The sequence below is a fragment of the Carettochelys insculpta genome, chromosome 14 (assembly GCF_033958435.1).
Source record: "Carettochelys insculpta isolate YL-2023 chromosome 14, ASM3395843v1, whole genome shotgun sequence".
In the NCBI taxonomy this organism is placed as follows: Eukaryota; Metazoa; Chordata; order Testudines; family Carettochelyidae; genus Carettochelys; species Carettochelys insculpta.
The window spans coordinates 26,416,480-26,441,330 of NC_134150.1; the positions used below are offsets into that span (position 1 = coordinate 26,416,480).

A 24,851-nucleotide genomic window follows, 5' to 3' on the forward strand; every position below is an offset into this window, starting at 1 on the left:
GCCGCCCAAGGAGCGGCCAGGACCCTGTATTCGCTCCCTTCCTGCCTCCCTCTGGCGCGGGCAGGGGGCGTGGAGCCGATCACCCGCCTGCCTGGAACCCCCGGAACCCCGGAGGCGGGGGCGCAGGGGCGGGGCTGGGGCGCTTGCCTCACTGACACGTCACACCGGGGCGGGGCCGGGCTGGGGCGGCCGCGCTATAAATGGGAGCGCAGCGCGCGTGCTGCCGGCAGCAGGGACTAGGTGGCCGGGAGGTGTTGGGCGCGCGCGGCGACAGGGAGCAGCTACCGCCGGGAATTCCCTTCTGTTGCGTAGCCTCCACCCCAGGTAAGCGGGCCCGAGCGGACCCAGCCCCGGGGAGGGGGCACTGCCGGGGTCCCCCTCGGGGAGAAGGTGGCGACCGGACAGCGCCGGGGTCCCCCCGCTCCAGGCTCTGGTGCTGGGGCGGGCGGGGAGCCGGAGACCCCTGGCGCCTGACCGCGACGGTTGCTCTCCCCGCAGCCAGGCGCCCCCATGACGCTGAACCGCGGGGACAAGCTGCGCTACCTGGACAAGCGGCGCTGCAGCACGCCCTTCGCCGCCCACCAGCCGCTGCACCGCCGGAGCATGCCAGTGGACGACCGCGACCTGCAGGCGTCCGTCCCGCCCGGCGCCCTGGGCGAGTTCTCATCGCTGGTCCGCTGCACCTCGTACAACCCGGAGCGCGAGAGCTGGGCCTCCGACTCCTCCGACTCGGTCATCTCCTCGGGCAGCGATTCCGACGGCCGCCTCTACAAGGTGGTGCTGCTGGGCGAGCACGGCGTGGGCAAGACCAGCCTGGCCAGGATCTTCGGCGGCGTGGACGACTGCCCGGATGCGGAGGAGGCAGGTGAGCGCGGCGGGACCGGCCCGGGGCAGCGGCACTGCCGGCAGGTCCTGCACCAGGGCTGGTCCTTCGCCCTGCCCTGGCTGGAGCTGCCCGGAGCCGTCTGTGTTCAGGGTCTGGCCTTGAACTAAGATACAACGTAGGGGTCTACCTGGGTGTGTCCTGCAAGGGGGGTGCTCCCATCACTGCACACCTGCAGAGGGGATACAGGCTAGAAACAGCCATTTGTGTGTGTGGTCACTCATGCTGCTTGCACAATAACATTCCTGCATGTTAGTGTCTTGGAAGGAAATCTTAGAGGCATCACACACCAAGGGGCACTGAGCCCCTCTTGATGATGATTATGCTGTTAATGCCTGAATGCATAGTAAGTAGGACTTGAGTTAATGATTAACTCAATCAAGTCCATCCCTAGATCAAGATTAGTGTGAATGTAGTTTATTTGGGATTACCACTGTGCTACTTATTTGATGGAAAAGCTTGGTTTCTAGAGCATGAATTAAACTTTCTGTGGCATAAAAAGCCTTGGTAGTTAAGTTTGGTTATGAACTATTTTTTTGACAATTTAAGATACACACAAACCAGATGCTTTACAAAAGTTCATGTAACAAATACCCAGCTTCTCCATCAGTAGATCTTACATTACATTACAAAGGAGTGCTGGTTCCTTATGCTGTTTTGTATATTGTATGTTAAGTTATCATATTGGTTGCAAGCAATTGCCTGAAACTGGTCTGAAGAAGTTCTTTCAGTTTTGCCCTTGAGGAGTAAGGCAGTCAGCAGGCTTTTAAACATTACCCCTAAAAAGCCAAATAGTAAGTTTCAAAAAGTCACAGGAGTAAGTTCTCACTCATACCCCATCAGCAGGAAAATTCAGAGGTAGGCTTATCACTAGTGTTGTGCCTGACTATTGCAGATGAACTGCAGAAATTTCTGGGATGGGACATAGTACATAATGTACACCCTGGGTCTAATCCTGAAATCCCTACTCAGAGTGCCTGGACTAGTGGTTATTTTTAAATATACTATTATACTGGAGTGTAACAACATAGGTGAAGGATCAACTGATAGTCTTTATTCTGAATTTTCCTACTTAAGTCATACTTGAACACCATGTATTCTTAAAAAATAAGGGCTAGGTACAAAATTTGCCAGAGAAACAGTATTCATTGAATATACTGCACATCCTAGGCCATCTTCTATCATACTCCAACTATCCTATAAATAGCAAATAAGATAAGAACACACTTGGGAAGCAACAACTGTACTAATGACAGTAGTTGAGTCAAACAATGAAGTCCTGTGGCACCTTCTAGACTAACAGATGTTTTGGGACATAAGCTTTCATGGGAAAGGACCCGCTTTGTCAGATGCAAGATAAGCTTTCGTGAGGAAAGAATCTTGCATCTGACAAAGCGGGTCTTTTCCCACGAAAGCTTATGTCCCAAAATATCTGTTAGTCTAGAAGGTGCCACAGGGTTTCTTGTTTTTGAAGATTGAGTCAGGTATCAGAGGGGTAGCTGAGTTAGTCTAATGGATCATGTCAAGTGTTCTGAATGCCAAGATTTGTGCAGCCAATGAAATCCAACAACACTTATTTTTTTCTCGGTAGGGAACACGTATAACAGATCAATTATAGTCGATGGAGAAGAAGCTTCTCTCATCGTGTTTGACATATGGGAGCAGGTATGTATAGCCAGTCTTTATTTATGGGTTACTATGAGATCAAACATTTTGGGAGTAAGGGAACTTTGAAGTGCACCCTGCTTCCAAGTTAGCAACCCCAAGTTCATGGGGGGGGGGGGGGGGGGGGGGATTATGCTAATAAGGTGCTGCATATGCAGCACTGCACCTCCATTGCTAGTCTCTGATCAGCACGCCCCCTTTGAAGGAGGCGGCTAGTGTAGACAGGCCTATAGAATATGGACTTTTTGGTCTATATTCACTCACTCCTAGTAGCTGGGATATTTCAGGCTGTGTTTTGGGCCAGACTTAACTGCTTAGCCCTGCTGGTGTGGAGTTACTTGCACAAACACTCTTATACCAATAAGACAGTCCTGTGAGTAGCTGCTTATCAAACAGAATATGAATGGGGGGGTCAATCTGGCCCATTCCAGGCCTTGATGCCATTTGGGGAACGAGAGCATGTCTCATGCCCAAAATTGGGATTTTTCTCAAGAGCAAGGTAGTAAAATAACTGTCAAGCACCATCTTGCAATCCTTTCATTTTACAAATTAAAAGCCAGCAGTAACATGATTCCTGATTGTTCAATGCACTAAGTCATTCCATTTTTTCCTCTTAGGATGACAGCCAGTGGCTTCAGAATCATTGTATGAAGATGGGAGATGCCTACGTGATTGTTTACTCTGTGACGGATAAAGTTAGCTTTGAAAAGGCCTCAGAACTGAGAATTCAGTTAAGAAGAGCAAGACAAGCAGAAGATATCCCCATCATCCTTGTAGGGAATAAAAGTGACCTCGTCCGATCCAGAGAAGTCTCAGTAGATGGTAAGAGATGCAACTAACTTGCGAATTAGTCTAAATCGGTAACCCAGGCTGCAGAGGATCTTGACCTTGTGGAACAGGGTCCAGCTCTGCTGCTGAGAGGGGCAGGGCTGAACATGGAATGTCTATGATCCAAACTCTTCAAAGTCTGGAGCACAGAGAAGGCGCAAGCTGCCAGCAAAGCAGAGCTGATTTGATTTGTGACTCTTTAGCATTGTGCCCTGAAGCTGCAGTAGTAAAGTGGTGTAGAGCAGCAGCCTCTGGGTACTACTCCATGCATCTCAAGGTCAATAGTGACCCTGAAAGTCATCAGCCATCTTCTGGCTGCTCAATGACACTTACAAAATGGCTTGATGGTGTTTCTCTGTCCTAGTCCTAATGGACAGAGGTGGAAATAAAACCAACAACTGGCAGTCTCCAGGGAGCATAAGGAAATAGACTGAACAATCCCTTAGAAATGAAGATCTAATGACTGAGTCCATGCTGGGCCTTTTCTGTGAAGCCAATTATTGCAATGGCCACAACTCCACCTGGCATCTACCAAAAGCACTGAATTCTATTTAACAATAAAGACTGATGGAATGCTGTAGAATCTCCTCAGTACCCTGATGAACTTGGTTGGTGACTGTGCTGTCTCATGCCATGCTTTAGATGGCTCGCTAGGCTGTACAGGGCACTTAACCTGGACAACTTAGAGCTGTCACTTGCTGGTGCAATGGCTGGAAGTGCTTTTTTGCTCCAGTGGTGACCCACTTATTGACACTGCTCTGCACAAATTTGATTAAATTTATAAATTCAGGATTATTTTACGGCAAGCTGAGCATGGAAATTCATGCTTCAGCAGTGGCCAAAAGTAGCTTTTAATCTGAACTATTAAATTCTCATGGTGCATGCAGCTCTCACTACACTAAAGTGATGTATGCTTTCCTGACTTGGCCTTCCCAGCTCTAACATGCCTTATTTGGAACCATCTTAGAAAACTCCCTGGTTATGCTGTTTCCAGAACATGGCAGCCCAGCTGAGCTGGAACTTTCACCTGAAAGGAGTGATACACTCTGAGCCTTATGCTGGCTGCCCACATGTTTGTCAGTCTCACTTAAACTGAACAATAATGGCCAGTCTACTTAAGGAACCATCTGTTGCCTTATGTGCCATCAGATTGCAATATCTTGATAGTCTCGAAGACCAGGGACAGCCTTCTCTGTGGCTCCATGATTGGAAATGCTCATCTCAACATACGTTGAAGTACCTTAGTGGTATAAACGCCATATTCCCCTAGTAAGGGGATTTTTAAGTCACATTGCAGCTGAGGAAAGCCAACATGCATGAACAGAAATGTCATTCACTTGCCTCTTTCTTTCCAGAGGGACGGGCCTGTGCTGTGGTGTTCGACTGCAAATTCATCGAGACATCAGCTGCTCTTCATCACAATGTAAAGGACCTGTTTGAAGGAATTGTTCGACAAATCAGACTTCGCAAAGATAGTAAGGAAGACAATGCCAGAAGATTGGCCAACACAAAAAGAAGAGAAAGCATAAGTAAAAAGGCAAAGCGATTCCTTGGGAGAATTGTGGCAAAGAACAATAAGAAAATGGCTTTCAAGGCAAAGTCAAAGTCTTGCCATGATTTATCAGTGCTTTAGACTCTTTCACCAAGACCAGATGCTGCACGAGGGTTGTGAACAAGCATTTGACTTATGAAAGTATGGACAAACCTACGTGGTGATGGAAAAAAGACTTATTTAGGACTCTCCTTAATGTTATAAGGTTCTTAAGCAAGACCTGGAAGTTACATTGATTTCTTCAATGGTAAATGGTTTAAGCATCGGTGTGTGCAAATAAATGAACTAATTTTATGTAAGGGGTTATGCACACTTTCACTGCATACACTTGTTACATAGCCTCCTGTCTTGTGGATATTGGAAACAAAGAGGAGAGGAAGTGAAATATCACCATAAACTTGTCTCCTTTGCAGAGCAAAACTTAAATGTTTGTACGCAGGCTCGTACATTTTTTTTAGTAAAAATAAGCAATGAAATACTCAAAGCTGGGGGGCTGGTGTTCAAACAGCATTCTAATGTGAGATAGCAAAATATAGCTACAGAATAAATAAATGACATTAATTTGCACTTCCATTGTTACTCAATTTGTTACTTGTTTACATGCAGATTTTATAATAAAGTTATTTCCATTATACTATGTCTCTTTCTGCTAGCATTACTCTAAACTGAAGTAGATCTGTATGCAGATGTGATTCTATGCATATTAAATTCTAGGTTTTAAAGGATTTAATTCATCTTGAATCTGTATTCAGTGGAAACATGTATAATGGATTGTGGGTTTGTTAAACCCTCAACATAATAGTCCAATATTACTCTACTAGGATAAATTATATTGGTAATGGAAACAGGATTTGGCTCTTGGGCCATGTTGATACTAGCAGCCCCATATATCTCCATTTCAGTAACTAGGGGTAAGGTAAAACCATTTTTCCTCAAGAGCCAGTAGGGACTGGCCTGTTGCAGATGAGATATCTCTGAACAGCTCCAAGAGCCTCCATTTGGCAGCATTGTGGCTCATGAGTGACAATATGCCATTCTAGCCTATAGGGCTCATAACACTCAGCTGATGTTCCTTCTGCTTAATTATCATTAGCACTGCTGATTTCTTCCCTTGTTGAGGTTGGATTGCTTGTCTAGCAGTTGTCTTAGAATAACTTGTTCAACTAGTGTTAGTTTTCACGCTATTACTCCATCACTCTCGCACCAAAACACTCTCCCAGTTCTCTCCTCCTATTTAGCATCAGACTCTCAAGCTTGCATGACCAAGTTTGTATGGGAGCATCTTACTTTTTTTCTGATATACAGAATCACTACTGCACATCAATTCACCATGAGTGCTCACAAGCTAGGTCAACCATGAGACCTCCAAGGAATAGGCAGGTATTGCAGGAGGAAGGGGTGCTTTGGTAAGTAGCACTCTTTGCTCAATCTGTAGTGAATGAAGGTGCCAATAGGCACATGCTGCTAGGTCACCTTTAAAAGGAAGTTCTTGAACACAGGGGTTAAAGAGCACATTAATCTCCATGAGTGGTGTTAACCTTGTTTTTCTGGTTAAAGTTCAACTTAGGTGATTGTTTCCCTAACCCTCTTCCCCTGGAAATTTCAAATGAATGTAGTTCTCTTGCTGCACCATAATCACTCTAATCTTGCTTAGTGTTGGTAAAATAGTTGTCTGTCTACACTGGAGCTTTATTTCTGCTGCAAAACATCCTGATTCATCTGTTCCCCTTGGATTCAATGGCAAAACTACAATTTCCTATGTTTTATGAAGCTTTCCCCTTCTAGTCACCTTCATTCATGACCACTGCAGGCTTGATACTGTTAGATTTCTTTTGTTTGTAGGACACTCCAGCTATGTTGATTCACTGAATGTGGGGTCTTAATTCAATTTACAACAAAGAGGGCAGGTGCTGCAATTGCACTCTTGATTTAAAATTTGGGGTCATGCAAGGAACAATGATATTCTTCATACTACAATATGAATGTGGCTGCAGAGCCTCCTCAAGGTCATGGTTAATAATTGTGCTTGTGATTTACAATGCATAATGTTCACTTTTCCATATTCATGAATTCACAAGAACAGGATTTTGGATAATACTTAATCTTGAACATATGCATGAACACCCTGGTTTTATATAATACAAGGTATTTAATTCTTTATATAGAAAGCATTGTCACTTGATAGGACTACATGAAACAGACCATCTAAAGAGACCATGATTATACTGTCTTTTCCTTTGGTGTAATATGTATATTTACATATATTCAAAATACTCATTGGCTACAGTTACACTAGCAAGTTTTGTTTTTGTCAACTAAACTCATGGCACACACACAAAAAGTTCATCTTGCCTCAAAGCTTTGGAGCATAACACTGCTGATAGATTCTGTTGACAAAAAAAAACGGGGGGGGGCCCTACTCTCCACAGGCAGGGCATCCAGAACAATGAGCAGCCCTGTATGCTGTTTCCAGGTGGCTGTTTTGGCGGGAGAGCAGCCGGAGGGTCTGCCTGCTTTGTAGACAGGGCTGAGCATTCTCCTAGCTGGCTTTTGTGTGTGGCCATGCTCTGTGGACAGAACTTTTGTTGGGAAAACTCTCCCAACAGTGACTTCTGTTGACAGAGCACTGTAGTGTAACCATAGCTCTTGTGTATTTCTTTTGTTTGTTCAGGCTTTAGCACAATGGGTCCCAGTTCAAGATTAGGTCATGTAGGTGCCTCCGCTATTTGATAATTAATAGTACTCTAACCCAATTCATTTCCTATATGATAACAGTAAAATTACTGGGCTCAATTAATATGAAGTTCTTCCAGCCTCATGTTATTAGGTGGAACTTTCAATTGCATTTACATGAGTTGAGTGCCCAGCTCTCATTGGTTTCTTCCCAAGGCCTCTGAAAATTCCACCTACCGTTTCTAAGAGTATCAGAAGCATCTCTCTTTTTTTTTTTTTTCAGTTTGAGATCTGCAAGTGGAAAGTAAGCTCAGAATGATAGTGTATGTGAATCTAGTTCTTTTGCATAGTTAATAGCTTTTAAACTTTCAAATTAATAGCATGTACATGTCAAATCTACATGAAACTGAAGGAATCAGTGGCAGTGGTCAGGCCAGTAACAGCTCTCACAGAACAGGGTCTCATTCCATGCACATTTTGCAAGACATGCATATTCCATGGGGAGCTAGGTCAGCCATGCGTGCACAATACAACCTAACTTTACTAAAAAAACACAGCTAATTATATGTCCAATTGAAGACTGAAATGGAGGAATCCCTGAAAGTAAGGATTTAGTACAGAAACACTCAACAACACACCCTTATCCTAATGATCCCCACTGTTTCCTCTGCACCAACATTCATCTTGAATTATAATTCAGTACTTCTCCCAATCAAATCCATGACAAGACTCCCACTGTTCCAAGGGAGCTGAAAAGAGAAAGTATGTTGTTTTCTAAAATCCCACGAATTCCCATAATGCTAACAGCTTCATGATGAACTATTGCATAATCAGCTTTTAGAAGATGAGCTGTAAATTAAATGCACAGTTAACTTTTAAGGATCCTGCTTAGTGATTGGTGCATTTTTAATTAGAAAGTAAATAATTAACCCATCGTGCCTTTATTATTTCACGTTCAGTGTTATGTTCTGCCCTTCAAGGAACACAATGAGGTAAGAAGCACTTTCCTTTCAACAAGAAAAGTACCGAACAGGTTAGATTTTTCATTCCCTTACCAAAAGTAAGAGCTACTTTAACTCCTTGTTCATTCTAGTCCCATTGAAGGTTCATACTGGTCCTTGCTTGTCAAGGGTAAGGGAGTCACAGTCTGCCTTGTGCAAGTGAGTACTACTAGTAGTCAGTGTTTTGCCTAGATGGTTCTGAAGCTTGTTTTGTGAGTATGCTTAGAAACATGTTAACAAAATATTTAACTAACTGCTGTGATGGAGAGCAAATGTCATGGAACAAACTGCTGACAGTTTTAGGAAAGGGTAGAAACTTTGTGACTATTGTCAAAGGCAAGGTACTATTCTGAGTATAAAGTTCAGATCTTTCTTGCTCTAGAAAAGATTCTGAATATTTACTACCGTGGCAGGTCAGTATTTTGTTAGTTTCACATTAATGATTTTCTAATCTAGATGGCAAACTAATCAGAAATCGAAGGTAAGCTCATTTCAATAAAAAAAAATCATATTCTTAACTGAAATTGCTTTTTCTGCTAGAGATTTAGGTACAAAACAAGGTTGAAATGTTTTATCCTGATGCTAAGGGAAGCTATATAGAGGGGCAAGAGGTTATACACAATATACTGTGAAATTAGACAAATATGCCAGATGTGAGAGATTTAAAAGGAACACACATCAAAAAAGAGTCAAGGCCTAAATCTTGGCAAGTGCTGAGGTGCTGCAACAAATCGCAGTCAGAAGTGCTCAGAAGCTCTCAGGATTTGACCTCCTACGACCAAATGCAAGGACAAACCTATCCACAGTCCCTTGCCTGAATAATCTGACTGAGAACCGTGTAACCGTGCTGAGTTTTTGGGGTGGGGTTTGAAGGGGAGTGACAACAAGCATGAGCTGGGGTGGAGTTGGGATATGAGTGTTTGAGGCTTACCTGCAGGGGATGGTCTCAAGAGTCCATGCAGCAATCAGCTCTCTGGCTTCACCCAGCCCCCAGATACACAGTTTGAGGAACATGGAAGGAACAAGTGAACCAATGGGTGGTAGAACATCATCCCCAAAGGCAGTCAGTCAAGGGTGCAAGGACACCCTCCCACAACTCCCTGGTTCCCAACACCACATTCAAAAATATAGAGCCTTGGTCCCAGTCCAGGTCAGAGGTTACAACCTCCAGCTACCCCAGGGGGCAGAGTCAGTGGGCTTGAATACAAGTGGAGCTGCTTGAGTTGGTATGTGGAGGGAACATTAACCCATAAACCTGGAACTGCTCCCAGCAGGTGCTGGTCTCCTTGCCCCACCCTCAGGCACCACTGAAGGTCTGATTATTCTGGAGTGCAGCTGCTTTATGCAGTTGCAAGGAGCTTATCTGACTTAATTGCTGCATAAACCAGGGTCAGGATTTAGCTCAGAAAAATTGAGTGTTTTGTCTGAATGTGAGTGGGGGGGCAGCTCAGTGTTGCCTGAATAAGATTTTTCTTGGGAAAAGTTTTATATACCATGCATTTCAGAGGGCCCTCTAAGAAACAACAGACTATGTTTAATTTACTGACTGCAAGGCACGCTTTCAAAACAGACAAGTTAGAAGGTTAACTAAACACTCACAGAGTTACTAATATCCATTTCAGGAAACAAATCCCAGATCATGTTTGTAAACCTTTGTGATGCAGTCTAGGTATCTTCCTGGACTTTACTTTGATTTCATCTTGAAGGGGTTGTGATGAAAATGGTTAAAACCATACAAATATCTATAGCATTTTATAGGAGATTGAATGTGACTCATTAAAGCCACTCTGTGCATCATGGACTATGTGCATGTAGAGCACTTTAATGTTTCTGTCTCTCTTAACTCAAGAACTTTCCACAAGGATGAGCGGCTGAAAACCCCAGCACTACTTACTATTTTAACATGAGTATCTGGACAGGGACAGTGAAAGAGAAAATGTATGTTCCACCCACCCCTTAACCTTGCAGCTTCTTACCCCTGTGAGTAGGGCTTATGTAAGTCATCTCATTGAAGTAATTGGCCAAACCCTACTTCAAGTAAATGCAGGGTAAATCAGTGCATTCAGGTCCTGATCCTGAAAAGACTCACACATGCTAAACCTTATGTACTGTAGCAACAGGACTACCCACAGTGTGTGGAGTTAAATTTGTGTTCACATCTTTGCTGGACTAGGGCTGTACTCACGCTGGGTAATGGGGTTATCAAAACCAGAAATTGGCTTAGTGAGGTTGCTTGTGTGAGGCAAGCAGAACTCCTGAGACTATATAAGGTTGCCAATTTTTTATCTATAGAAAATGGAGCACCTCTCCCCCATCCCCTTCCTTGAGGCTTGGCTCCTTCTCAAAGGCCCCACCCCCACTCATTCCATCCCCTCTCCCCTTCTTTACTGACTCTCTGTGATCCTTGTCATTTTCAGTGGGCTGGGGCAGGAGGTTGGGGTATGGGAGGAAGTAAAAGCTCTGGAGTGGGTTCAGAAATGATGGGGCTGGGGTGCAGGAGGTGGTGGGGATCTAGTTAATTTAAAAGTGAAAACCCTGCCAGACCGATTATCAGAACCTGTGAAATCGCCATTCAAGTGGTAATAAGTCCTGTGGCACCTTAAAGACTAACATTTTGGAGCATAAACTTTTGTGGGCAGACCTCCTTCATCAGATGCATGAGTGGGGGGTTCCCAGATGAGAATTTAAATATAGGCCTATAAAAAGGAGGGAGTCTCAATCAAGGAGAGGGCCAGAACTGACAAGGTCTGTTCAGTCAGGGAGGATGTGGCTCGTTGTCAGTAGTTAATGTGGACATGTGACTATCAAGAGCAGAGAAACTGCTTTTGTGATTGGCCAGCCTCTCCCAGTCTCTGGTCAGTCCTTGGTTGATGGTGTCAAATTTGCAAATAAATTGCAGCTCTGCAGTTTCTCTTTGGAATCTGTTTTTGAAGACTTTTTGTTGTAGGACGGCTACTTTTAAATCTGTTACTGAGCGTCCAGGGAGACTGGAGTGTTCTCCTAGAGGTTTTTGTATATCACCATTCCTGATGTCTGATTTGTGTCCATTTATTCTTTTACATAGAGACTGTCCAGTTTGGCCAATGTAAATTGCAGTGGGGCATTCCTGGCACATAATGGCACATATTATATTAGTAGATGTGCCTGTGAAAGAGCCCCGATGGACTTCTTGCTGTTCTTGAAGACACAGGCTTGCTCGGCTACCCCTCTGATTCAAGTGGTAATGAACCCATTCAACGACAGGCATTTGCCAACCCCTGTCAGTTTCTACAGGACCTTAGTTTAAAATTTGTTTTAAAACTATTCATTAGCATGTTGCTGATGATTATAAACTCATCGTTATCCCCTCTGCTGCCATTGGACATAGGTATCAGAGGGATAGCCGGGTTAGTCTGGATCTGCAAAAGCAACATGGGGTCCTGTGGCACCTTACAGACTAACAAACGTATGAGCATAAGCTTTCGTGGGCAAAGACCCATGCTCATACGTTTCTGTTAGTCTATAAGGTGCCACAGGACCCCTCGTTGCTTGGGCATAGGAGCACCCATTTAACCGTATTGCATAGGGTTCCATAAATCCTAAGAATGCCTCTGCCAGGGATGAAGGGTTTGTGGGGTCAGGAAGGGGCTCCACTGGGGCTGAGAGGTTTGGCATGTGGGAAGGGGTGCAGGTTCCAGAAGGGAATCTGAATGTGGGAGGGAGCTCAAGGCCGTGGCAGGGGATTGACGTGCAGGGTAGTGGAGAATGTGTGGGGCGTTGGCCTTGGGACGTAGCTGGGATGCAGGATGGGGTTCAGGGCTAAGGCAGGGGACTTGGGTTCCATGTGATGATCACTTCTGGTGGCTTTCAGAAGCAGTTGTCATGACTCTCCTAGGGCATAGGGTCAGAGAGTTGGCTCCATGTGCTGCCTCCACCTGTAAGCCGCCTGTGCAGCTCCTAGTGGCTGTGATTCCAATGGCCAATGGGATCTGCAGAGCCAGTGCTCAGGGCAGCATGCAGAGCCATCCTGGCCACCCCTACAGCTAGGAGCTGAACTTGCCAGCTGCTTCCAAGAAACATGTGAGCAGGGCAAACAGTCTGCCTGCCCCAGTGTGCCACAACTAGGCTTTCAACAGCCCAGTCAGCCATGCTGAATGGTGCCTCGAGGGTTATTTTTGAGTCCCTGTGTTGCAATTCTCCCTGTTTTATCATGAGTCCAGCAATCTGTAGTGTTTTCCTTAAAGCCCTAGTTCCTGGAGGTAAGTGATTTGTGAGACACTCAATTTTCCAGGCCTCCTAGGTGCAGAGAAAGGTATGAAAACAACATGACCCGGGACAGCTGCTGTATCACAGGCAAGGCTGAGCTCAGGTTGCCTCAGAAGGCTGGCCATGACAGGGACCAATAGTTAAAAATAAAAAAGGGTAAAATGCTAGTCCCTTTGTAGTAAGTGAGGATTTTGCTATTGATTTCAATGGGGCCAGAAAGTCACCCAGTCATCACATATTTTCCTGGCAGTCTCAGATGGAATAAAACCTGATTTTGCATTCCTTACAGGACTGAATTTCATAAACTGTGCTCTGTGTAACACAGGTGTTCTGTGAGCAACTCGCAGGCATGCCACAAGCATTTGGAAGAATAATTCAAAGTTTACAATGAGGCTATATTTCCTGTTATTAAAACCAGGTACAGTGTTACTTCTTCATTGCTATGATACCCAATTTAATTACTTCATTTTTATGTTGCTGTATATATTGCTGTTTGGTATTTTTGGTCTGACAATTTTATTATTTTTTTTGTTGAAGAAAATTTTCATAGGTGTTCCACATTAAAAATATTATTGTTTGGTGTTCTGTGGTCTCAAAATGTTTAAGAAACTCTGGTCTATACAGCCTCCAAAAATAATAAATGGGGGCGAGGGGAGGGAAAAAGAAGTTTTGGTTTTTTTTTAAAATTAAGGTTTGTGAAAATGAGGAAAGAGATGAATTCATGAATAGGAAACATCTGATATTTTTTTCTTTTTGCTGTGTTTTGGTCAAGAACATTTTGACAGACGCATACACCCAAACAGAGCAACTGAGAAAATTAACCTAAAAATCAAAGATTTACTGAATAGTTGTGTTGCAACAGTCTTGAATATTCGAAGGATCTAAATTTGAAACTATGCTTCTAGGTCTGGGAAGCAATTAACAAGAACAAAATACTGTAATGCTCTTGGCTTTATTTGATTAAAAATAGAAACCAAGCCCCAATCCTGCAAAGATGTATCATATGCATTGTTTAAAACTTTACTCCCATGCCAACCTAGCGCTGTTGAATTCAATGGGACTATTCATATGAGTAAAGCTAAGCCTAAGCGTTTCCGGGGCTAGGGCACAACTGTACAAGCCACCATTTATTGAACAACCAAAAAAAAATTCTCAACTAAAATTGATATGCAGAAGAACTTAATAGGACTTTGGTCATGATCCTGCGAACACTTACATGGGTACTTCATTTTACTCGTATAAAGGTCAATGGCATTTCAAGTATGTAAGTTTTTTGCTGGATTACAGCCCCAATAATTTTGTTGTCAGCTTTTTATTTTTTGCCATTACTCTTCTCAGTGTCAAATCAAATATTCTTTCCCTGATAAATAATAAATTTAAAGCATCAGGAAAACTAGGATAGATTAATAACTCATATGCTCAATACACACATTAAAGCAAAGGAAATCAAAATGATTCATTTGCTAGTGGGTTGGTTGCTCTATGCCCTGGGATCTGTCAGATATTTTAATTTATTTTACATCATGGATTTTTCCAAATTTTCCACACTAAGTCTGACAGCAATCATAAGTGGCTTTTGAAAAGTGATTTTTCCTTTTCATTCTTTTGGGCTACGTCTACACAGCATTCCTTTCACAAGACAGGAATGTCAGTGAGGGAACCAGACACAGCAAATGAAGTGCTGAGTTACAAATCTCACAGTTCATTTGCATAATCTCATGTGATCACGCTGTCAGCAGTGTTTTCCGTGCAAAAAGAAAAACCATGAAAGAGGGTTCTGTCAGTGAAGGCCACCTGCATCAACAGCCCTTATCCCTGAAAAAAAAAAAATAAAAAAAATGAGGAATAAGGGCCTGTTGATGAAGGGGGTTTTCGACAACAGAACCCCGTCTACATGACCTTTTTTTTTTTTTTTGGCCAAAATCTCTCATGCAAATAAACTGTGAAATTTGCAAATCAGAACTTCATTTGCAATGTCAGATTCCCCCATTTGCATTCCTTTCTCACGAGGGGAATGCCATCTAGACATAGCCTTGCTGTTTGTCTTTTAATAAGTTTAAGCATTTCTATTGAACAAATATGTCTTATTTTCTCTTGGAATTCTCTGATTGTGGCTTATATAGTGTGGATAAGAAACATATTTGTTCTTCATTTATTCATGTATTTTGTCATCTTGATATTTGATATTTCTAACATTTGTAGAATAAATACAACTTGGTGACAGCCCTGCAACCTGTTTATCTTTCATGGAGGTAACTGGGAATTGGGCACAATCTGTCCAATTTCTAGCCATGGTACCATCATTTAATCTACTTTAAGGGCTAATATGCTGTAATAATTTTGTTCATTGACACTCCAAGAGCATTAGGAATACCAGCCTTGCAAGCCAAGGTTCCTAATAAATATTTACCCTTTTTTGAATATTTCTGTTTAACAATATTCAAGGTTTAGACCATTTAAAATATTAACATGGTATCCTTCAATTAGATTGAAGCTCCTAGGCTTGAAAGGAAGCAAAAGTTTTTCGACAACATAAAAGTTTAGAAATCCTGGCAACTTGTTTTGTTGTATGTTAGGTACTGATCTGGTGTTTTGTTCTGGTTTTGGTTTTCTGCTTTATTTTTGTCTTAAGGGCTTCCACGTAAATTAGCATAAAACATGAGCAGCATATTTAAGGCAGACTGAGCTTGTGTGAGCCAGTATTTTCCTGAATCAAAGTAACGTAGCACAGTAAAAGTTCTACTAGCAGCCCAAGTTATTTGAACTCAGTGACTGAAAATAATCCTACAGTGTTATGTTAAAGGTGACCTACGGAAGAAAAATGTTTGTGCCTCTTTCTTTATTCAACCTAAAGAATCAAAAAGCTTGCAAGATTTTTTAAAAAGTTTTTTTTTCTGATTGGTGTCTTTGCACTAGAAACAATCAGGAGTATTAAGTCTTGGTTTTCGCTTTTGCTTCTCTACTACTTAACTACTTGCATCCATTGAAGGAGAAGAGAACTTTAACAAAGAGAGCTTCCTGCCCAAGTGTTTGCACAAAATTCAGGTTAAACAGGTGTTAATAAAACTAAGCAAACAATTTTTAAACAGCCTGACTAAATATTCCATCTCCTTTAAATTGCTAAGGTTTTAGTTTTGTGAAGTAATAATCCAACTAGTTCTACAGTCATATAAGTACATTCCAGCAAAGACATATCTATTTCTGCCGTGAAATGCAAAGAAGAAAAAAAAGTGATTTAAAAATTTCTTTCAACTCTTCATTAAGCAACAGAAAGAATCAACAAGGGCACAACTTTACAGGTCCTTAAAAAACACCGGACACACAAAACCACCATAAGCCACATGACCAAAATTCTCCTGTTTTAAGTGACCAAACAAAAGTGCTACAGTTCCTCAAGCTTAAGAGCAAAAGATTATTCCTTTACAAAGTAATTTTCTTGGGTATTAAACCATGGTGTTGTGCTTCTGACAATCTGTTATTTGGCTGAACCTCACTACAAGAAAAGTGTTGCAGACGTTACACTTAGTTTAAATAGTTAACTAAACAAAGACCTTTCAGTGAAGCTTGGAATAAAATCAGAAATATGGGGGCTAGATGACCAGCATATCCAGTGGTTAGGCACTGGACTGGGCTTAGAAGTCTTTGGGTTCTGTTCCTGGTTTTGCTGCTGACCTGTGGAGTGATTTGGGGTGGTCACTTCATTCTTTGCCCTCCCACTCTTCATTATCTTGACTATTTTTACTGCTGTGTCTTCTGGGTAGGAACTTTCTTGTGCTATATATTTGTGCCAAAGCTTACTGAAGCCCAGCTCATGCCATTCTACAGTCCTGATACCTCTTTTTATCAGTGGCATTTAATAAGGCATGCAATTCTACACTGCACAGTGAGCACAAGGCATGTTGTAGAAAGGGTGCCATTTTGTTTCGCTTAGGCTCTGGCACCTCTTTCTTTACCAATTAAGCAATACCCAACACAACAGGCCTCAAAGGATTTTGGCCTTTCAATGCTGGGGAAAAAAAGCAGCAGCAGCAGCGTCATGACTGAAGTCTGACCTGAGTCCACACAGACTGAAAGACATTACGAACTCAGTTAAATGGGTTTGGCAGTCTCAAAACGTGTCAGCATCACAAAAGTCACTGTCACAAGTGCAATGCTTCTTGGCAGCCCCAGAGGGGAGGCTGAGGACTGCCCTCTCTTCTGGAGGGGTGGTTCATGACCATAATGAGCATGGAGCCTCCTTTAATTCTGCTAGTGGTGAAACTCTTCACTGATTAGATGCAGTGCATACTCTAGTCCTATCAAAATGCATCCAAACTTTTAATTGATAATAGAAAAGACTGAATACATAACTTCAAAAATGGGGGTGACTAGCTATAGCATGTAGCACCCCTTCTGTTACATTAGGGCTATGTTTACCACTAGAGACTTTGTAGTCAACTGGGGTGTTGTAGACAGAACTCACAGAGCATCTACACACAAAATGCATTGTCGACAGAAACTATCAACAAAAAAAGCTGTGAAGATGCTCTAGGGGACCCTTTTGTGGGCAGAGGAGATCAAAAGATTGATCTCCTTATATGTGTAGATGCAATCTGGCGACAAAAAAAAGTGTTGTCAGAACATCTCTTCCAACAGTAACTTTGGTAGACAAATGCTTCTAATGCAGACATAGCCTAGGAGTATCTGCCAGTTCTGCCTTGGTGTGCAGTCTACACATTTCCTGGTGAGATCTGTGTATATTTCTAGATCACTGACTTTATTTCAAATGGGCCCTGGTATTTATTTTTAAACCATGTTTTGCCACATCACTTTTATCTTGCTATGAGAGTTCAGTGGCAAAACAGAGAATTTAAGTCTGATAAATTTAAGAAAAATGATTGTTAAGTGAATTCCAACTCATGTATGGTTGCTTTCATTTAATTTTAGGGTGTCTAAACATACAGTTCCTGTCTGGCTACTGACGGTCTACTCTTCTGTTATTCAAGTGAGTGATATTACGTATGGTGTTTATATTGCACATTAGGTTTCTATGCTCATACTATGGTACGTAGTGCAAGACTCCATGAAATAAATAACCTACATGTTAGACAATAAAAAAAAGCCTCTTCTAACAGAATGAACATAAGCTAGTGCATTATTCTAGCATAAATTATCAGGTATCGTTCTTGGGAACAAAGAGGAAAACAATATTAAATGCCAACATTGATTTTACAGGTCTATTGACATTTCTGTCTCAGCAACACCTATCGGGGCTGATTCTGATCTTGCTTACCAATGTAAGGCCCCAGTTTAGCAAAGTCCTTAAGCACATAAATAACTGTAAGCACATGATTGCTCTCTCTACTTATGTGCTTAAAGCTAAAATATATGCTTAAGAATCTTACTGAATCGGGCCTCAGTGAGGTGCTGCCCTACTCAGCCAAGTTTACATGGAGGTAAATTACATCAGATGAAATGTGTGCAGGCCCTGATTCTTCACTGTTGTGCACCCAGTAAAGCCGCTGTATGAAGTGGGTGTAAATGCTACCAAATCAGAACTCTTGCACTCAGGTATAAATGGCCACAAGATCCAATGCAACAGAAAATAGAGCCCCAAGCGTTTAATTCTGGATATGCAACTCTCTCTGTCCCTCCCCAGAAAAAGTCCTTATTTTGTAGCAAACAGAATATCTTCCAAACACTACTTCTATCCACATTTACAAATGCTGAAGCCACAGCTCGTTATCACTGCCACATTAACCAACTGCTCCATACTCATGAAGTTGGAGATGGCTGAGTAAAAGATTTGAGAAGGACTGGAATCCACCAGAACAGGCTGAGTTCTAAACAATAGAGAACTGAACCCAAACTTCTATGAATTTGGGGTTAGCATCTATAATGCCGCTGTGTGGTGCTGTGAGGTGATGTTGTCTGGCTCATGATATCGTGACAAAAATCTTCCCATATCATTGGCCTGGAAGCGCTCAGAGGTTTGCAAACACTATTTGCAGGGAAGAAGCAGGATTCAAATGTATTCCTCAAGGATATTGTAAACTGCCATGGGTGTATCCTTCATGAGCTGAGATGTTAATATAATTATGAAAGCTCAGAACACAATAAATCCATAATGCATTTGATCAAGGTACACTTACTAAATGCACCTTTAATTAGATAGAAAGAGGAATCACTTGATAAGGGCAATGAGCCAGGAAGACTAGAGACACATGGACACAAGTACAAAACGCTGCAGGAGGTCAGTGATGAAAGGCTTAAAGAACTTAAAATACAGTAAAATCTTTCATATTTGGCAGCTCTGGGACCAGGAGGTTGCTAGATATTCAAGTATTCTGGATAATAGAGAGGTTTACCAAGCAATGCAGAACACTAAAGAAAAACAAGATTAGATTTTAAGAAACAAAATGTATGCAGATACTTTATTTTCTAACAGTAGTATTGTACATTGTCAACTTACACTGTATTTGCTGTACTTCCGTTCACTGTACTGCACTTATGGAAAACGTAACTAAAATTTACTTAGTGTTAAACTGCTGGTTATCTGAGAGTTCCAGATAATAGCATGCCACATATGAGAGTTTACTGTAAATCTGTCTCCCACATACACCCAAACACTGGCAAAACACCTCTTCATATGCATGTGTACATACTCACTTCCAGTGGAAGAATATTTTCTTCATGGACATTTCTTGATGTTAGGCACTGCTGTCTAGACATTAGTACCAAAGAGACACATGCTTGGTGACTTCTCCCGATTTGTGGTTATCAACACTCCAGTATTCAATGAAAAGTGTTTTGAGTGTTTGTGAAGGGTTATAAGGAGTCCCTGCTTATTCAAGGCTCTTTCCTTATCATTTAGAGAGGATTTATTATATCCTTGTTTTGTGGATCCTTTATACCTTTTCGGATTTTTTTCTTTTTTTGGTAATACATTCTTTGTCTGTTGCAGTAGCATTGTATATTATAATACAATGTGGATTCTCTCAGGTTTAAAAAGCTAGTCTACACCTATATTTCTTTGTATTAGAATAATGAGCGGTAATCGTGTATCTTCCTTCCTCAGCTGCTATTCAATATATAAAATTTGTTACCCTTTTATTTGTTTGATGAGTAGAGTTATCACTTGTGATTTCAGTTTCCATGGGATGGTATATACTCTCTACACACACAAAGAGTGACCAGATGTCTGAATTTTATAGAAGTCCTGATATTCAGAGCTTTGCCTTGAAATAGGTTCCTATTATCACCCACCCCGGTACAGACTTTTCACACTTGCTACCCGATTACACTCCCTCTCCCCACCCATTATGACACACGTAGGGTGACCATATCTCCCTATCCCAAATACGGGACAGGGAGACATGCGGGGGCAACTCTTTTCAGTTCCATCAAGGTGCAGGGAGATGGGAACTGGGCAGCAGCCACATGGGTGGGCTGCCGACTCCCCACGTCTCAGGGAGGTGGGAAAAGACGAAGCAGCCGCCAGTGGCATGGGAAGCCAGGTAGCAGCCACCAGTGCTCCTCCCAGCTCCCGCAAGGCACGGGAAGCTGGGAAATGGGCAGCAGCTGTGCACGTGCTCCTGGCTCTCTACGCCTTGGGGAGCCAGAAGTCAGGTAGCAGCCGCGCGGGTCCAGCTCCTAGCTCAGAGAAAGTCAGCCTGTGAAAACTCTCTACTAGAGGACATTGTGAAGTCAAGGACTATAACAAGGTTCCAAAATGAACAAGATAAATTCATGGAGGTTAGGTCCATCACTGGCTATTAGCCTGGATGGGCAGAAATGGTGACCCTAGCCAGAAGCTGGGAATGAATGACAAGGGATGGATGAACCATTTGATTACCTGTCCTGTTCATTCCCTCTGGGGCTCCTGGCATTAGCTGCTGTCAGAAAATAGGATATCGGCTAGATGGATTATTGATCCAACCAACCATGACCATTTTTGTGACATTTTATACTGAAGATACTAGTGCACCAGCAGTGGGAAACAATGCTACGCATAGCAAGGAGATCTGATGACATCATATTATCTAAACATACTGAACAAGGTGTGGTAATAGCCATATTTAGAGTTTACCTGTTTTGCATTTTATAGGAGAGAATCCGTGAAGTATAAAAATACACCAAGGGAAAGTAGCGTATAAAAGGTACTCCGACTTCTGTCAAGCTAGATATCCTATTCATCGTCATGACAGCTGACAGCTGTTAAAGGCCTTCAAGACATTTATTGTGGAGTGTTAAGGATTGCGTAGCAATTACAGGTTGTCACATTAAGTGTACAGGAGGGGGCAGTTTCTAGTTGTGCTGCCAGACTAGAGAGCTAAGATTATTGTGACCAAAAGCTAATAGAAAGAGGGATGGAGAGCATGCAGCAAAACTGATTTCAAGAGATGTTATACGCACACAGCATCTTTCAAAATCAGGTCCTGTATGAGGAGTTACTATCCATCCTACTGCTGCTTGGAATAGCTGAACACTGGCTGAAACTCTAGCTGTTTGGTGTCAGGCTGCTAACAATGAGCATAAAAGAAGATGGACCTGTAATAGGATGGTCTTAGCTTAACCCACAGCAAAATACTTGCCATTTCCATATCATCTCCACATCTCTTATCTGAGCAGAGATGGATTAGAGCAGTGGTTCTCGAAGATTTTGGCCTGAGTCCTTCCACACTCAATGCAAACCTTTCGTGGACCACCAGCCAGCCACTCATGACGACAACAACATGCCATCACTTATCTCTGAACACCTTAAATAATGAATTCTTCAGTATATTATTTATATCAGTATATTAATTATTTCAGTAATTATTCAGTATAGCTCCTGGAGCTATAACATAAGGCAGCATATTTAACCCATAAGAAAGGAAATAGTAATCAAAATCAAAATACTTCAACAGATTAAGAGCTTTAAATTTCTCATGTTAGTTTACCAAACTTAATTTTACATAAAATAAAATGTTAATGTCCAAAACCAAAAGATTTCAACATTGCCTTTATTTACTGCAGGAGTAGGGAACCTTTTTTGGGTTGGGGCCAATGATCCACAGAAAAATCAGTTGGGGGTTGCAGAAGCAAGAGGCAACCCCTGTCAAAAACACCACCTCAGCCCTCACTGATGTTGCCCCCAGCTGATATATCTCACTCCCTGGAGGGGGAGGATGGAAGAGGGCCAAGTTTCACGACTTCCCACAAGCCAGATTAACTCTTTGGGGTTCTGGGGTTCGTAGATTTTGTGAACTCCCACAGGCTCTGAGGCAAGGCCAGAATGAGGAGTTCCACGTGCAGGATGGGATTGCCAGGGAGTGGGATAGGGATGGGGGTGAGGGCAGAGGTCTGAGTGGGAGGCAGGTTGCTGGAGCAGGCTGGGAGTGGGGGTCTGAGTGGGAGGGAGGATGTAGGGGCAGGCTTGAGAGTAGGATGTCTGGCCAGGAGGGCATGTGTAGGATCTGGCTGGGGGGGCGGTCTGGAAGGGAGAAGGGGCAGCAGTGGGTTGGGGGTAGGGTGTCTGGCCAGGTGGGAAGGTGCAGAAACAAGGAAGGGTGCAGAGTCTGGCTGGGGTGCAGAGTCTTGCTAGGAAAAATCTGAGGCCATTGTACATAATTCTGGTCTCTTCAATACAGTAAAAGCTCGGTTTTCTGGCATGTTGTGGGTACAGGGTGTGGGTTACTCTGGTTAACAGAGTTATACATTACGAATAGAATACAATAGAATGAATAAAATATAAAACTAGTACACAGGTATTCACCAATCCAATAGTACTCAACTGCAGAGGTTGTTGGTTCTCAAAGCACTTAGGCAAATACAGGTGAAGTTTTCTATACAGTAGGTTATCTGACGATAGTGCATGTCTTGTGGTTAGTGCATGACATGCGCCCAAATCACTAAAAGTGCACTTAACATTTTAAGGCTTTGTCTACACTGCCATGTGAACGACAGAACTTTTGGTATTCACAGGTGCTCAAAGAAAAACACCCTGAAAGACAAAACTTTGGCTACACCAAGTGGAGGTGTAAATGGTTCATCAGCAGGAACACCATCCTGTCAACAGTGTGGCTTGTAGGGGGGTGGAAGTACTTTGGTGGCAAAAGTGTTGACAAACAGCATTTACACTGCTCGACTTTTAGCGACATGGCTGCGTCGATGCAGTTGTGTTGCTGAAAGCTGTGTAGTGCGGACAAAGCCTGAAACTACACTGAAGATAATTTAACCTTTCTTTGATGATTCAGAAGACACTTTCTTGCAATGCCTCAGGGTCAGGATTATCAACATCAATTATAATTGTCACAGAGAGGTACCCATGTTAGTCTGTATCTTAACAAAACAAAAAAGCAGTCCTGTAGCACTTTAAAGATTAACAAAACAACGTATTAGGTGATGAGCTTTCGTGGGATAGACCCACTTTTTCCGATCTGGAAACACTGCTGTACTGGAAATGGACCTGATGAAGTGGGTCTTTGCCCATGAAAGCTTATGCTCCAATAAATCTGTTAGTCTATAAAGATGCCATAGGACTTGTTTTTGTGGATGCAGACTAACACAGCTACCCCTCTGATAATTAAGAATCTGTCAGTCTGTTTAGCACTCATGGTGACAATTTGTTCCTAACGATCGCATGTGCTGAGCTCAGTTTGCATGTTTGGTTTATTTACTAAGATAATCTGCTTTGTTTTCTTTGCTCTCTCTTATAACCACTTGAAATGTACCCTTTCTAGTTAAAAGCTTGTTTTTGTTTATTCTGAAATCCAGTTTGTGCAATTCATAATGCGGGGGGGAGAGGAGAGGCTGTGCAAGCCTTCCTGCACATTGATTTCACAATATATCTTTGCGGCTGTACTCCAAGAGAGGTGGGCAGCTGAGCACCTAAGTAAGCTCCTTTAGTTGAGTCTTCCAAGAGCTGATCTCAATGCCTGTGTCTTTCTGCAGCTGGGTGTGGCCCTGCCTGCATGTCCTAGAGGAGGCTTAAAAGACTCGCTCAGCAAGACAAGGGGGTCCAGGCTAGCAGAATAGGTGGGCTCAGAGTCATGCCAGTACATCATGGGTGGTAGCCCATCACTATGGGATCAAAATCTGTGGTCTGATCTTGAAACAAGGGACAGGCTGCCAGGAGAGCATTTAAATTAAGAAATATTTTCATTTTCTTCTGACAAAACTAAGAAGCTAAATCTTCTTCCACAGGTGTTCCCATTTTTGTCTGCAGTGCATCCCACCAGCAACAAAGAACACATTGAGGTACCTGAAAATTACGGTGGGTCATTCCCACTGTATCTGAAGAAGGTAGGAATTTAAATACTTTTATACCATCTATCATCTTGTTTCATTGTGTGAAAAATACTTCAGACTTCAGTTAAAGATTCATTGGCCTGAATCTTCTCAATAGTGTAAATCAGATTTATCTCCACCAAGATTAATGGAGTCTGACCAGGGCAAAACTGGTGTATGAAGGAGGAGAAGACAGTCAGACTAACATGCTATCTATTAATAGGCCATTATAAAAAATGACCTTTTAACTATATATCAAAAAGTCAATTTCACTCATAGTTGTCTCTGTTTTTTAATCCCTACTAGCTCTCTCCAATCCTCAAAGTGCTAGTAACCACAGAACACAGGAGACAGTCATTGTCATGGTATAAACATGTATTGAATGCAATATATTTGACTCTGGCAATTCATTTTTTGTCCATAGCAAATTAATTATTACACCCATATCTTGCACTAGTGAAGTGGTTTGAACCTGAGAGTTCAAAGTGGACAATAAAAGGGAAAGGTCAGAGTCATTTAATTTTGCCTAAAGAGCTGAGAATTCAAAAACAGAACATTTCTATTTTTTTAAAAAATTTTCTATGTAAAATAATTGTTAAAATTTTCCATGGAAACATCAGAATTTTTAGAAAAAAAATCATAAATTGAAAACTTTTCAGCTTAAGAAAAAAAAGCCTATTTTGATTGAAAGCCAAACTTTGAGTTGAAAATGCTGCTGTGATATATGCAGAATGCCAAGGGGAGCACTCCTCCC

The 24,851-nt window shown here is 42.3% G+C and overlaps 1 protein-coding gene and 1 long non-coding RNA gene across 2 annotated transcripts; both read left to right on the forward strand.

The window, feature by feature from the left end:
• The first annotated feature begins 240 nt into the window (after nucleotides 1–240).
• On the forward strand, nucleotides 241–5,625 carry RRAD (RRAD, Ras related glycolysis inhibitor and calcium channel regulator). Its single transcript, XM_075008477.1, has 5 exons — nucleotides 241–324; nucleotides 499–865; nucleotides 2,475–2,548; nucleotides 3,166–3,370; nucleotides 4,732–5,625. Exons 2-5 carry the CDS (start codon nucleotides 511–513, stop codon nucleotides 5,007–5,009), a joined length of 912 nt encoding a protein of 303 aa, XP_074864578.1. The 5' UTR covers nucleotides 241–324; nucleotides 499–510; the 3' UTR covers nucleotides 5,010–5,625.
• Nucleotides 5,626–13,134: 7,509 nt separating this feature from the next.
• On the forward strand, nucleotides 13,135–24,088 carry LOC142020574 (uncharacterized). The gene is made up of 3 exons (XR_012647449.1): nucleotides 13,135–13,265; nucleotides 17,774–17,831; nucleotides 24,014–24,088. It is a non-coding gene; the product is annotated as an uncharacterized LOC142020574 (long non-coding RNA).
• The last annotated feature ends 763 nt before the right edge of the window (nucleotides 24,089–24,851 follow it).